Raw genomic sequence first — 13,860 nt, 5'->3', positions numbered from 1 at the left:
TTAAGCAAAGAGGAATCAAGAAATCATGGAGGGACATGGAGGGCATGGAGAAAGAGGGGCACATAGTTAAAATATAGGCTTGTCACACTATCTCCTCCTAGGTGTCTTCAGGGTCTACCAGCCCTAATCTAGGGGGTTTCCCCTGTACTAGAGGGACAGGCTTCTTCCCAAAGGGAAGCAGCAGGGGCACAATTCTTGAATAAGGGAAAAGAGAAGGATGGAGGCCAGAGAAGGGAAAACAGTGCCCAGGGTTAGCTCGAGGCCATGATGTCAACTATCCCTGAGCGAATCGAGGTTGGCTGATTTTTCATCATGGGGCTAGTCGGTGGAAATCTTAGCTCTCTCATTGAGCAGTCTTGCTCTCTTCAGGTCAGGTCCTCTGTCTGGAGAAAGCCCATGGGAATCAAGTCCTGACTGTAGGGAAGAGTTGAACCTTTTCCTGTTGACTTGCAGGTGTGACCCATTTTCCCCCTCCCCCGGGTGACTGGAAGGCTGTCCCCATCCCAAGATTGCTAGAGAGACATGAATAAAAATAAGGTAAGTGCCTCATCCTTCTCTCTTCCCTACCTGGGTATCTTGCTGGACTCTTGACCTCTCTCTACACCAGCACTTCTGGAATTCCAAGTTGTCTCTGGAGGGATCTGCCTGATTCTCAGGTCTGCAGCCTGTGAGCACTGTGGGCCCTTTGCAGCTATCCTTTCTGTCCAACAACAGGTCCAGATGCTTGAGTGGGTTTGGTGCCTGGGCCTTGATTCATCTGGACCTCAGTTTTCTCATCTGTAAAATGGAGATAAGGATGCTTAACTTTTAGGGTTATGGGGAGAATCAAATTGGGAAATGGTTATAAAAGTACTCTGGAAAGTCAGTGAGATGCCCAGACTGGGTCATTGGGGGAATACCAAGGAAGGAAAAGATCTGGCCCATGCCATCAGAGAAGTCCCCACTATATGAGTCAGATACAAATGACTAAAAGTGGGATTCAAATAAAATGACAATTGGTGCCACTTAAATGATGTCTATGTGAGCTAAGCCTGTGGGTGCTGAGGAGATCAGGAGATACAAGAATGGTTTGGGTGTTTGGAAGCCTATATATTACCCTCAATCTCATTACAATTAGAAGGCAGTTCTAACAGCATGTGGTCTTACTGGCTTGGAGTCAGGACTCTGGGGATTCAGGTATAATAGTTCCAATTTCTGTTGTGCTGTAAGATTTGCAAAGCACTTTCCTCATAACAATCCTGTGAGGCAGTGGTATCCAATTGACACAGAAAAGGATTTCTGAAAACCACAAATTAACATCTGGGTTATATTGTATTTTAATTTATTTTGTTAAACATTTCTCAATCACATAAGCAGCTATGCTGGTTTAGAGTTTGACACTTCTGCAGTGAGGTAAGGAAAATAGATTGTTGTTTCCATTTTACAGATGAGGAAACTGAGGCTTAGAGAGGTTAAGAGATTTGCCTTGTCTCATAGCTAAAATCTCAAGTTCAAAACCAGAATTCAAACTCAGATCTTCTCTATCTCCTTCCTTTGGGCTACATTTTTCTGAGAACAAATCCAATGAAACCTTGGATTTATTCCTACTCATCCATTACCCTATTTTTTTAAACCCATAATTCCCCTCTCCTTTCCATTCTTTTGGCTGCCACCCTAGTCTAGTGTTCATTACTGGGAATCATTTAGCAGACTCCTAATAGCTTTCCTTGGTACCATTTCCTTGGTACCTGGAAACATGTTCATCTGTTTTAAACATCATGCTCCTTCTGTGTCATTCCCTTGCTCAAATATCTTCTGTGGCTTTTAAGTCACAGGAACAGTAGACAGAGTGGCAGGCCTTGAATTAGGAAGACCCAAGTTTAAATCCAGCCTCAGACACTTCCTAGCCCACTGAGACTGGGCAAGTCACTGAACCCTGTTATCCTCAGTTTCCTCCTCTGTCAAATGAGCTAGAGAAGAAAATGGCAAACTCCTCCAGTATCTTTGCCAAGAAACCATAAGAAATGGGATCATGAGGAGTTGGACACAACTGAAAATGAATGAACACAGACTAAAGTAAAAGTTTCTCTGCCTGATAGTCAAGCCTCTCCACTATTTAGCTCCATGCTCTACTCTCTTCCTTGAGCCCTTTGCTCCAGCAGACTAATTCTTCACTGTAGACCTGAACACATGACTCCATGCCTTTGCCCACACCATCACCTCCGTCTGAAATGCCCTCTTCTCTCTGCCCATCCAAATGTTCTTCATCCTTCAAGAGCCCGAATAAGTCCTCCTTTCTCCATAAAAAGCATCCTTGACCATTGTAGCCCATAGTGATTTCTCCTTCACCTTATCTAAGGCGCTCAGAGCTTTAGAGTATGATAGCCTTACATTTGTCTCCCAACTAGTCTGAGTCCTTGAGATGGGAAATTGTATCGTCTTCTCTTTTGTCATCATTTACAATGGAGTCTGAGAAAGGGTAGAGAGCATAGCAGAGGTGTTCAAGAAATATTGTTGGGATTTTGTGGAGATGTACCTGACGTGCCAAAGTTCGGTAATCATTAGGTATTTAAGAAGTGTCTTGTAGTGAGATGCAGTCAGCTGTAGCAGGAAAGAGGTCTTCAGAAGACTTGGCACTCCAGCTCTTGCCCTGAGATCCTCCATTCCTCAGGCAATCAACAGATATTTATTAAGTACTTACCATGTGCCAGGCTCTGTTTTAGCTCTGTGCTTACAAAGCAAAGTAAAACCAACTTCTGCCTCAAGGAGCATAAATTCTTCATTTTTTCTAGTATTTTAAAATTTTTGACAGTTGTTTTCTGATATTTTAGAATTCAGATTTTCTCCCTCTCTCTGCTGCCTTCTGCCCCCTCCCTGAATTTAATATGGATTATACCTGTATAGTACATATTTCCATATTGCTCATGTTGTAATAGAAGACACATATTGCATGAACAATAGAAATCTCAAGAAGAAAATATAGTGGAAGAGGGCATGCTTTGATTTGCACTTAGATTTTAACAGTTCCTTCTTTGTCAGTGGATCTCACTTTTATGATGAATCCCTTGTGCTTATCTTAGAGATTTGCTTTGCTGATAATTATTGAGTCTTTCACAGTTGATCATTGTATATTTCTATTGCTGTATATGCTATTTTCCTGGTTCTGCTCACTTCACTTTGCATCAGTTCATATGAATCTTTCTGAACTCATCCTGTTTGTCTTTCCTTAAGATGCAATAGCATTCCATTATAACCATATACCACAACTTGTTGATCCATTTGTCAAGTAATGGACAATTCCTTAGTTCCCAACTATTTGCCATTACAAAAAGTGCTGGTAGGAGCACAGATGCTAGAAGGAAAAATAATCAATTTGATGCTCTTATTTCCTTATTCCTAGAAAGGACAGTGTCAATCAGTTGTCCTACTCTGGCTCCTATGAAAATGTAAGTTCCTTGAGGGCAGAGTTTTTTTAGTTTATATCCTCTGTGATTAGCACTCTGCCTGGTAAAAGCTTTTCTATTCATTCATTCATTCAGTTCATGTACCTGGACTTTCTTCATGTGTTAGAGGTATGACTTGGCTGTTCTTCCCTTTTATGGTCCAAGAAATGGGTATGTGCTCATGTGTTTGTGTGTGTAGGACTTTGATTTCTTAACTTTTGACTACTTTTCATGGACTTCTTCCCTTCTCCTGTAGGGCCAACGATCAGTGGTGCTAGGGGCCCTGTTTGTGCTCATCACCCTCCTCATCCTCTACAGCTCCAACAGCGTCAACGACGCGTTCCCCTATAGTTCTCTTCGAGGTCGCTTCCACCGGCCACCCAACCTGAAGAAATGGGCCATCGCTGACAGCTATGTCCCAGTCCTTGGCAACAAGGTAGGAAGAGAGGCTGGTTTGTCTAGAGCTTTGGGGAATCTCCATCACTCTCTGGCAGTTGTTTATTTTTCTTCCTTTTATTTAATTAATTTGTTTGTTTGTTACATTAAGATACTGAGGTTAACTCCCTCTCTCCTTCCCCTCTTTCCATTAGAGAACATATCATTTGACAAAAAGATACATGTATACATAAAATTATGTTTTGCTTATTCCTGTTTATCACTTCTTTCTCTGGAGGTGGACGTATACAAGTTATTCTTCAAATGATATTTTTGTTGCTTTATGTAATACTCCCTTGATTCTGTTTATTCACTCTTCATTATTTTATGTGTTTCCATGTTTTTTTTTTTAATTATCTTGCTTGGGGAAGCTGGGTGGTTCAGTAGATAGAGAGCTACGCCTAGAGACAGGAGGTCCTGGGTTCAAAACTGACCTCAGACACTTCCTAGTTGTGTGATCCAGGGTAAGTCACTGAACCCCAATTGCCTAGCTCTTATCACTCTTTTGCCTTATAGAACAGATATTTAGTATTGATTTTAATATAGAAAGTAAGGATTAAAAAAAACAACCTGCTCATCATTTCTTAGGGTGCAGTATGATTTCTATCATGTGCCACAACCTGTTCAGCCATTCTCCAGCTGATGGGCATCCCTTCATCTGGTAGTTATTTCTGCTGAGAACCATGCTTGGGTGGGCCCAGTGCAGGAGCATCTTTAGGAGGACCAGATTGTAAAAGATCATAGAGCTGGAATGGAAGAGATCTCAAGGAACATCTAGTCCAACTACTACATTTTACAGTGAAGAAAATTGAAGCCCAAATGGGATAAGTGATTTGCCCAAGTGGGAGAGGCAGCATTTGAACCCAGGTCCTCTGACTCTAGACTTGGTATTCTTATTGTACCTCTACTTATGGGGAAGACCTTTCCAAAGATTATTCTTACTTATCCTTCCACTGAGGAGTAGGAATGGGAGCATTGGCACATTCCTTCAGAAATTAAAAGGGGGCATTGAGGTGGCTCAGAGGATAGAGAGCCAGGCCTAGAGATAGGAGGTTCTGGAGAAATCTGACTCCAGATATTTCCTAGCTGTGTGATGCTGGTCAGGTCACTTAACCCTCATTGATTAGCTCTTACTTCTCTTCTTCATTGAAACCAATACACACTGTTTATTCGAGGATGGACAGTAAGAGTTAAAATTTTTTTTTAAATATTAAATTATTCCTATTTTATGTTGCTATCATTTCTCAGTGACTCCTCCCTCCTCCCCTTCTCCCACTAGCATTATCCTCCCCTGTAACAAAGTTTAGAAAAGGAAAACCAATCAACACATTGTCTGTTGTCTGAAAATCTGCAGGAGTCTGTCATCTTTCTATTGAGCTGCAGGTGACAGACACCGTTTCATGGCAGTCCTTGGAAGCCCCATTTGATCACCTTTTGATCATCGATCTAACACCTCTTGAAGTGATTTTCCTTTTCATTATTGTGGATGTAGTAGCAGACTTGTTCTGATTCTCCCTAGGCTTTCTAAGGTACAGAGGGATGGGGATGTAGGCATTGGGCCAGGAAATGTGTGAGACCCAGTCAAGAGCCCAATCATTTGTCTCCATTTCCCCCATTTGATGTTAAGCTCTAACTGTGGTCACAGGGCTCTGATCTGCGCCCAGTTCTATGGGAGGATTTTAATGCCAAATTTGCAGATGGAAACCAATTATTTAATTAGTATTTATTAAACATCTGTGATGTGCTAAGCACTGTACTAAACACTGAAAAAGTAAAAATAGTCTCTATCCTCAAGGAGTTAACATTCCTTTTTTTTCTCTCAATTAACGAATATTTACTGGGGGCAGCTGGTGGCTCAGTGGATTGAAAGCCTAGCCTGGAGATGGGAGATCCTGCATTCATATTTTGGCCTCAGACACTTCCTAGCTGTGTAACTGTGATAAATAAAAATTAATCTGGAGACTTATTACTAGACTTCTAAGAGAAAAAAATAGAGATAGAGAGAAAGGTCTCAGTCTTTCTAACTTTAGGAATAGATCTGATTCTCCTTTTAGATGGCTTAAGCTGAGGCTTGCCAAAGATTACTGGGTAAGATAAGGAGAAGAGGGGGAGGCTGCAGAGACCATTTGTTCAAAGGCAGAAGCAAAAAAAAAAAAGAACACTCTCCTTCCCTCCCTTGATTTTTTCTTTAAATTTTCTTTATTTATATTAGAATATTTTTCGGTGGTTACATGATTACAGCATATACTGTTACATGATTCACACTCCTTCCCCTCCCACTTCCCTCCCTCACTCTATAGGCAATGAGCAATTCAGCTGGGTTTTACATGTATCGTTGATCAAGTCCTATTCCCATATTATTAATATTTCCACTAGAGTGATCATTTAGAGTCAGCTTCCCTGATCATATCCCCTCAACCCATGTATTCAAGTAATTGTTTTTCTTCTGTGTTTCTACTCCCACAGTGTTTCCTCTGGATGTGGATAGTGTTCTTTCTCATAAATCCCTCCAAGTTCAGGATCACTGTATTGCCACTAATGGAGAAGTCCATTACATTCGATTGTGCCACAGTATATCTGTCTCTGTGTACAATGTTCTCCTGGTTCTGCTCCTCTCGCTCTGCATCACTTCCTGGAGGTTGTTCCAGTCCCCAGGGAATTCCTCTGCTTTATTATTCCTTTTAGCACAATAGTATTCCATCACCAACAGATACCACAATTTGTTCAGCCATTCCCCAATTGAAGGGCATCCCCTCATTTTCCCGTTTTTGGCCACCACAAAGAGCGCAGCTATGAATATTCTTGTACAAGTCTTTTTCCCTATTATTGCTTTGGGGTATAAACCCAGCAGTGGTATGGCTGGGCATCTACTCAAGTCTTACAGAAAATGAATAACAGAGCTGGGATTTGACTCTAGGATCTCTAACTCAGAATCTCACTCTCTTTTATTAAATCAGAGAATCTTCTTTTTTTTTCCTCCCTTGGCAGACACTGACCTCCCACTGTCATCAGTGTGTGATCATCACCAGCTCAAGCCACCTTCTGGGCACGAAGCTGGGACCAGAGATTGAGCGGGCAGAGTGTACCATACGCATGAATGATGCACCCACCACAGGCTATGAGGTGGATGTGGGGAGCAAGACCACCTTTCGAGTTGTGGCTCACTCCAGTGTATACCGCGTTCTACGGCGGCCCCAGGAATTTGTCAATAAAACACCAGAGACTGTGTTCATCTTCTGGGGACCTCCCAGCAAAATGCAGAAACCCAATGGAAGCCTGCTACGTGTCATCCAGCGTGTGGGTCTTGCCTTCCCCAACATGGCTGCCTACGCTGTCTCGCCCACCCGAATGCGTCAGTTTGATGACCTCTTCCGGGGTGAGACGGGCAAGGACAGGTACTTGCTTCCCTGTCTACTCAAGCTCCCTGACCCTGGTATTTCTCTTCCCTCACACCAGCAATTCTATCTTGAGCCCTCAGCTCCTGGAATGCACTGCTCTGAATTCTGCTCGTGCACCCTCCTTGCCCTCGGAGCATATACAGTTTTTCTGTGGGTATAACCCCTCTAAGTAATCAATGAGTCAATCAATAAGCATTTATTAATCATCAATTATATGCCATATGCGTCATTATGCTAGATAGAGAAAATAAACAGTCCCTTGCTCTCGAGGGGCTGTGGGCAAGATAGCATCTACCTATATAAATACATACAAAATAAATATGTTAGTTTTGGAAGATAGAGGGTAGAAATCAAGAAAGTATCCATGCTTGAGCTGACTTTTAAAGGTAACCAGAAACAAGTGAGGGAGTGAGTCCCAACCATGCAGGGAAAGCTCATGTAAGAAGATAGAGAAAGAGGGGCAGCTCCTAGCACAGTGGATAGAGCACCAGACCTGGAGTTGGCAGGACCTGGTCTGACCTCAGACACTTTCCAGCTATGTGATCCTGGGCAAGTCACTTAATCTTCATTGCCTAGCCTTTGCCACTCTTCTGTTTTAGAATCCATATGTGACTTGATGATAAAGGTTAAAAAAAAAAGAAGATATGGAAAGGAGAGATAAAATGGTATGTCTGTGTGAACAGTAAGTATAGAGTGTATAAAAGGGGGTAACATAATAAAGCTGCAAAAGTAGGTGAGAGTAAAATTTTGAAGGGCTTTAAATGCCAAAAGAAGGGATTTGTGCTTAATCCTAATAGTGTCCATAGAGAGCCACCATTTATTGAGCTGGGGGCTAACACGATCACACCTGAGCTTTAGAAAAATCATTTTGGCAGCATCGTGGAAGATGGAGTGGAGAAGGGAGAGCCCGGAAGTAAGGAGACCAGTAGGAGACTCTAGGTCTGGAGAAGAGGTGATAAGGCTGGTAACCGCATGCCTGGAAAGAAGGGGTTGGACATAAGAGATTTTGTAGAGATAGACTGGACAAGGCTTGGCAATGACTTAGTTAGGGAGGACTGAGGGAGAGTGAGGAGTTGAGGGTGACTCTAATTGCAGATCAGGGTGACTGGAAGGATAGTGGTGCCCTTAAGCCAAATAGGGAAGTACAGAGGACGGCTGAGTCTGGGAGGATCTGCCAGAAAAGTCTGTATGTCCTTTCCACCCACTGAACCATAATCCAACATGACTGTTGGTTTAAATACCAAAGTTTATCGAGTAATCATGGGAAAAATTGGATGTTGGGTTATAGATTTAGAAGGAACCTTAGAGGACCTCTAATCTAGCTCCCTCATTTTGCTGATAAAGAAAAGTTGAAGTGCCTTGTCTAAGGTCACACAGGTAGTAAGTGGCAAAATTAGTTCTGAATGTAAATTGAATTTGAATTCAATTGAATTCACTTGAATTCAAGGTCAGCTCTCTTTCGACTGAAGCACTTTGATATTAAAAAGGAAAAAAAGGCCAGTTCAGAGGGCCAGGCTGAAGAGGGTAATCCTCTCTGGCTATGTTTGCTCGATCAGGGGAGGGTTTGGGGAATTCTTGTACCCCTGAGGAGAGGGAGAAATTGGTATTTAGGAAGAATAGATTTAGGAAGAGAAATTGGTATTCAGGAAGAAGAATAAATGTGGGATTTGTTCGTGCCTATTAGGGACTAAGAAATCCTAGGATTCTCATCAGTTTTAGAAAGAATCTCAAGACACATCATCTAATCCTATCCCTTCCTTTTACTGATGAGCAGCTGAGGTTAAACTGATTGCCTGAGATTCCACAGGTAGAAACAGCCAAGATCTGAATCTTGGTCTTTGGACTTAATTCAACACACTTTCCATGAGGCCATACTTCTTTTTGTGGGGAAAGATCTGGGGGCTCGGGGGTAAATCCTTCTCTCCTGTCCTTCCCTCCTGGGTGCTCTGTGTGTGTGTGTGTGTGTGTGTGTGTGTGTGTATAAGAAAGGTCTCATGAGTATTAAGGGAAGGACATTTTTTCAAATTTGTTTCTCTGGATGGTTCTGGGCTGAAAGTGACTGGCCAGAGAAAGGGTGGGGCAGGTTTTAGGTGGAAGAATAGGTGGTTGTGTAGACATGGTAGACAACAATGCATGGCCTCTCTCTTCTTCCCACTTGGATCTCTGACTCCCTTCCCCCTGCCTAACTCTCTGCTACCTGACCCATAGGGAGAAGTCTCGATCCTGGCTGAGCACAGGCTGGTTCACCATGGTAATTGCCGTGGAGCTCTGCGACCGGGTCCATGTCTATGGGATGGTGCCACCCAACTACTGCAGGTGAGATGTCTACTCTTCCCTGACCCCTTGGCTAGAGTCTACGGGGACTGACCAAATGCCCCTATATGATCTCATTAATGGGCATATTAAACTGCCTTGGTAGCCTCACCATGATGGCCCTCACCCAACCCAGCAGGCAGCTTATCCCAAACCCAGAACCGTTTCACCATTATCCCTCTTCTAGACTAGAAGCTTCCTGAGGGTAGAAACCTAAACTTGTGTGTTCCCTAGGCATGATAAAATATTCAATAAATGTTTGTTGAATAGATGAATCAGTAGATGATAGTCAGAATGTTGAGTTGGAAGGGACCTTACTGGGTCAGCCAGTCCAACCTCCCCTCTCATTTTAGAATCAATACTGTGTATTGGTTCCAAGGCAGAAGAGCGGTGAGAGCTTAGGCAATGGGGATTAAGTGACTTGCCCAGGGTCACACAGCTAGGGAGTATCCAGGGTCAGATTTGAACCCAGGACTTCCTGGTTCTCAATCCACTGAGCCAACTAGTTGCCCCTTCCTCTCTTATTTTAAAGAGGAGGAAACAGTTACACGTCCAAGAACACTAGTCCCACATTCTCTCCTATCTCTACCATGAACTAGCTATTTGACCTTGCCTTTAGATTCATTTTGACCCCATCGACTGGGCCAACCAAGAGTTCACTAGATCAGTTTAGGAGTGGGATGGGATGTGTTTGGGGCTAATCAGAACTTTAGGGGCAGGTTTTATCCTATTAGAAGGGGGAACAATCCGGTCAGGGTCTGGGGAGCATCTCTTTTCTCCAGGTAGGGCCTTGAGGCGTGCCATCTTTCAGCAGCATGCTCTTTTCTTTGTCCCCTCTATAGCCAGCGGCCCCAGCCCCACCGGATGCCCTATCACTACTATGAGCCCAAAGGGCCAGATGAATGCGTCACCTACATCCAGAATGAGCGTAGCCGCAAGGGGAATCACCACCGCTTCATCACTGAGAAGAGGGTTTTCTCCTCCTGGTCTAGGGCCTACAACATCACCTTCTCCCATCCCTCCTGGACATAAGGGTATCTTTTGGCCAATAAGGGCTCAGAGGGTAGGTTTCTGGACAATCAGGGTGTAGGGGGTAGGTCCTGGCCAATCAGGACTCAGGAGAATTCTACTGACCAATCAGTATCTCATCTAATCAGTCCTGGGAGCCTCTTCCAGTCAGTCAAGGCCTGGAGGGCAGGATCTTCAGGTTATTTGACACTTTTGAGGGTATCTTTTGCCCAATCAGGGTCTTGGAGGCATATCTTAGCTAAACAGGGTCTGGGGTGCATTTCCTAATGATCAGGGTCTTGGGGTATCCTCTAGCCAACTTGAGTTACGATCCCATTTCTGAGTTAGAGGACAAGGACATATGCTCCTCATGAGGCCTTAGTTCTGATTTCTTTGGCCCTGAGGTGTTTCTCCCTAAAGAGGCACCAGAAACAAAAACAAACACAAACAACAACAAAAAAAAAACTTCCAGTTTTTTTCCAGTTGACTTTGATAGAGGTCCTGGGCCCAGAGACACTGGGGGCTTAGACCAAGACCTGGGAAGGGAGGCACAAACATGCCCTGTGCCACCAGGCATAAACAATCACTTTGAATGGTCTCAGTGCCCCTGCCCACTAAAGCCTGGGCTTACTCTCTCAGCAAGTCCTCTAAGTGAAACAGGGCCTAGTCTTCCCTTCTCTCCAATAGCTGGTTTCTAGTTTTGTCCTAGATTGTTGAGAAAACGGAGTATAGATAGTCCTTAGCATTTCTGTGGTCCTGTGCTTTCCAGGGGGCTTTTTCTTTACTCCCTAGAGCTTGGAAGCATCTGCTTTGCCCCATCCCCTGGCACTCAAATTGGGAAGAAAAGAAGAGAGAGAAATCGTTGTATGCCATAGAGGATTCTTGGCCCGAAGGTCAGGGGACCCTGGGTTCTAGTCTCAACTTTGCTGCTAATTCATCATTGGACCTTGGGCACTTGTGACTTTCCCTCTATGGGATCTCATTTTCTTCCTCTATAAAATGAAAAGTTTGGACTCAATGATTTCCCTAGGTCTTTTCCAGCCCAGACATTTTAGGATTCTATTTTTGACCCCATGCCCTTTAGTCTCCTTCCCTTCTTCAGTTCTCATTCTATTTCTGGTTCTGGGCAGGCATGGGTTGGCACCTAAGGACTAAAGAACTCTGCCCTATCGGGATAGGCAAAGACCTCTCCCAACCCCCTGTTCCCCTGGCCTTCCAATATCTCCCTTTTCCCAAGGCTGTGATTGGCAGAGAAGGGGAGAGTACCCCATTCCTGAGTGGATAAAAAAAATCCAACCTGTATTCATCCCCTCCTCCATGCCCCTTCACAGCTGCTAATCTCCTTGAAAATTAAATCGACAGTGCCTCTTTTTCCTCTTCTCTGTTTATTCCCCACCCACTCCCCCAATTCAGTGATGTCTCAGTCTTGCCTAAGTGAGGTCCCTTCCCACCTGCTGAGTGGTTTTCCACTAGCTTGGAATGGATCTTGTGGCAGTAGGCTCTACTGATACCCAGATTCCAGAAAAAGGAAATGGGGATTCTAACTGCATTGGAATTTTATATGTCCCTTCTATATGAAAGGGCTAAGAGCCCTACTAACCAAAAAACCGACTGGCTGCTGAAGTAGCAGAGGGGGGAACGAGGAGTGAGAACCCTTGGGTTCTAGGTTCCCTCCCTTCTGACCTGTCACTTCATTGCTGACCAGGTTTCTTCCCTAAGAGAGCAGCCCCAAAGGAGCTGGTGAGGATAGAGTGGGTGTCCTTAGCTACTCAGTATGCCTTCTTGTTCCCAAGCCTCAAGCTGAAGGACTTAGGATATGTGATAAAGCATTCTTGGACCAGTCTCTTTCCGGGCTATCTGGGAGTGACATGTAGCACAAGGCAAGTCGAGGACAGAGGTCAGGCTAGTGCTTGGGACAGCGGGTCTTCATTCTGCTCTTGGGTGTCAGCACGAGCCTTCCCCTCATCCCCATCCCCACCCCCCAATTCCCGCAGCCCTGAAAGGTGGTTTTGTAATGGTTTGTATAGGAATAAATATTACTAAGCTCTCACTATCTTTTTTTCTTGTGTCTGAAAACTCAATCAAGGCTTAATCCCAGTGGGGTCTCTGGGTGGTCTCTCTGGGCTCCAGTCCTTAGAACTAGGAACTCTCCAATACCTCGACATTAGGTAAATCTTAGAACAGTGTCCTCAGGCCAAGATCTAGAACTTGAAAAAAAGGATGTTAGAAACCATATAGTCCAACCCCCCTCTTTTTACAGATGAGGAGTCAGAGGCACCAAGAAGTTAAATGACTTGCCAAAAATCAACCAGGTGATAGAGACAAGATTGGAACCCAGTTTCTCTGTCTTCAAGTCCAGTTCCCTTTCCATTCTAACATACCACCTTAGAACCTTGGACTGTTACTTAAAAATGTGGTTGTTAGTCAGTGGTGTTCAAATTTAACAAGGAATTGGATGTTAAAATCTGCCTCTTGCCTTCTTCTCTAGAACTGTTTCTCATCTGGAAAATGAGGGAGTTGGACCAGATAGCATCTAAGTCTTCTCTCACTTCTCAGTTCTGTTTTCTAAGACTTCCCAGCTCTGAAGTTCAATATTTTAAGATCCCCTCCAGCCCCGATATCCTGTGTCCTGAGATCCTTTCCAGCTCAACATTCAGTTTATATACTTAAAGTCATTAAAAAAAAAAGTGTTGCTTCACAGACAGGAACAGAATTCTCATACACAGTAGAATTCTGCCCCAGGGACAACAGGTGTAGATGAAAAGTTAGGAAACAAAAATTAATATAGCACCTACTGTGTGCTAGATTTTGGACTAAACGCTTTAATAATAGCTAATACTTATAGTGCCTACTATGTGTAGGCACTGGGCTAAGTGCATTACAAATATCTCATTGGTACTCCCAACAACCGTGGAGATAAGGTGCCATTATTATCCCCATTTTACAGTTGAGGGAACTGAGACAAACAGAAGTTAAATCACTTGCCTAGCTAGGATCACACAGTTAGTAAGGGTCTGAAGCCAGTTCTGAACTCATCTTCCTGACTTCAAGCCTAGTACTCTATCTACTGTACCACTGAACTATCTTCAGGCAGATAGGGAAAAGCACTGTATTTGGAATCAGATCTGGGTTCAAATCCTCTCTCTGATGATTACTTTTCATGTGACCCTGGGCAAGTCTTGGTCTTGGCCTAAGGTCTTGAACCCCCTGGGCCTTGATTTCCTCAACTATCATTTGAAGAAGATGGCCTAGGTGTTCTCTTGTGTCCCTTCTAGCTCTAGATC

At 43.8% G+C, this 13,860-nt stretch overlaps 1 protein-coding gene across 8 annotated transcripts in view; it reads left to right on the top strand.

Annotated features, from left to right (window-relative positions):
- The window catches only part of ST6GALNAC6 (ST6 N-acetylgalactosaminide alpha-2,6-sialyltransferase 6), a 34,590-nt gene extending 21,964 nt beyond the window's left edge, over nt 1-12,626 (top strand). For all 8 annotated transcript variants that reach the window (XM_016428209.2, XM_016428208.2, XM_056812461.1 and 5 more), the window contains 5 exons: nt 454-537; nt 3,679-3,858; nt 6,846-7,252; nt 9,464-9,571; nt 10,411-12,626. In XM_016428209.2, the coding sequence (XP_016283695.1) occupies nt 523-537; nt 3,679-3,858; nt 6,846-7,252; nt 9,464-9,571; nt 10,411-10,600 (900 nt within the window). In that variant the 5' untranslated portion in view covers nt 454-522 and the 3' untranslated portion in view covers nt 10,601-12,626. The remainder of the gene's footprint in view (nt 1-453; nt 538-3,678; nt 3,859-6,845; nt 7,253-9,463; nt 9,572-10,410) is intronic.
- Nucleotides 12,627-13,860: the final 1,234 nt, after the last annotated feature.

The sequence above is a fragment of the Monodelphis domestica genome, chromosome 1 (assembly GCF_027887165.1).
Source record: "Monodelphis domestica isolate mMonDom1 chromosome 1, mMonDom1.pri, whole genome shotgun sequence".
In the NCBI taxonomy this organism is placed as follows: domain Eukaryota; kingdom Metazoa; phylum Chordata; class Mammalia; order Didelphimorphia; family Didelphidae; genus Monodelphis; species Monodelphis domestica.
This window is presented reverse-complemented; position numbering and strand designations above follow the sequence as displayed.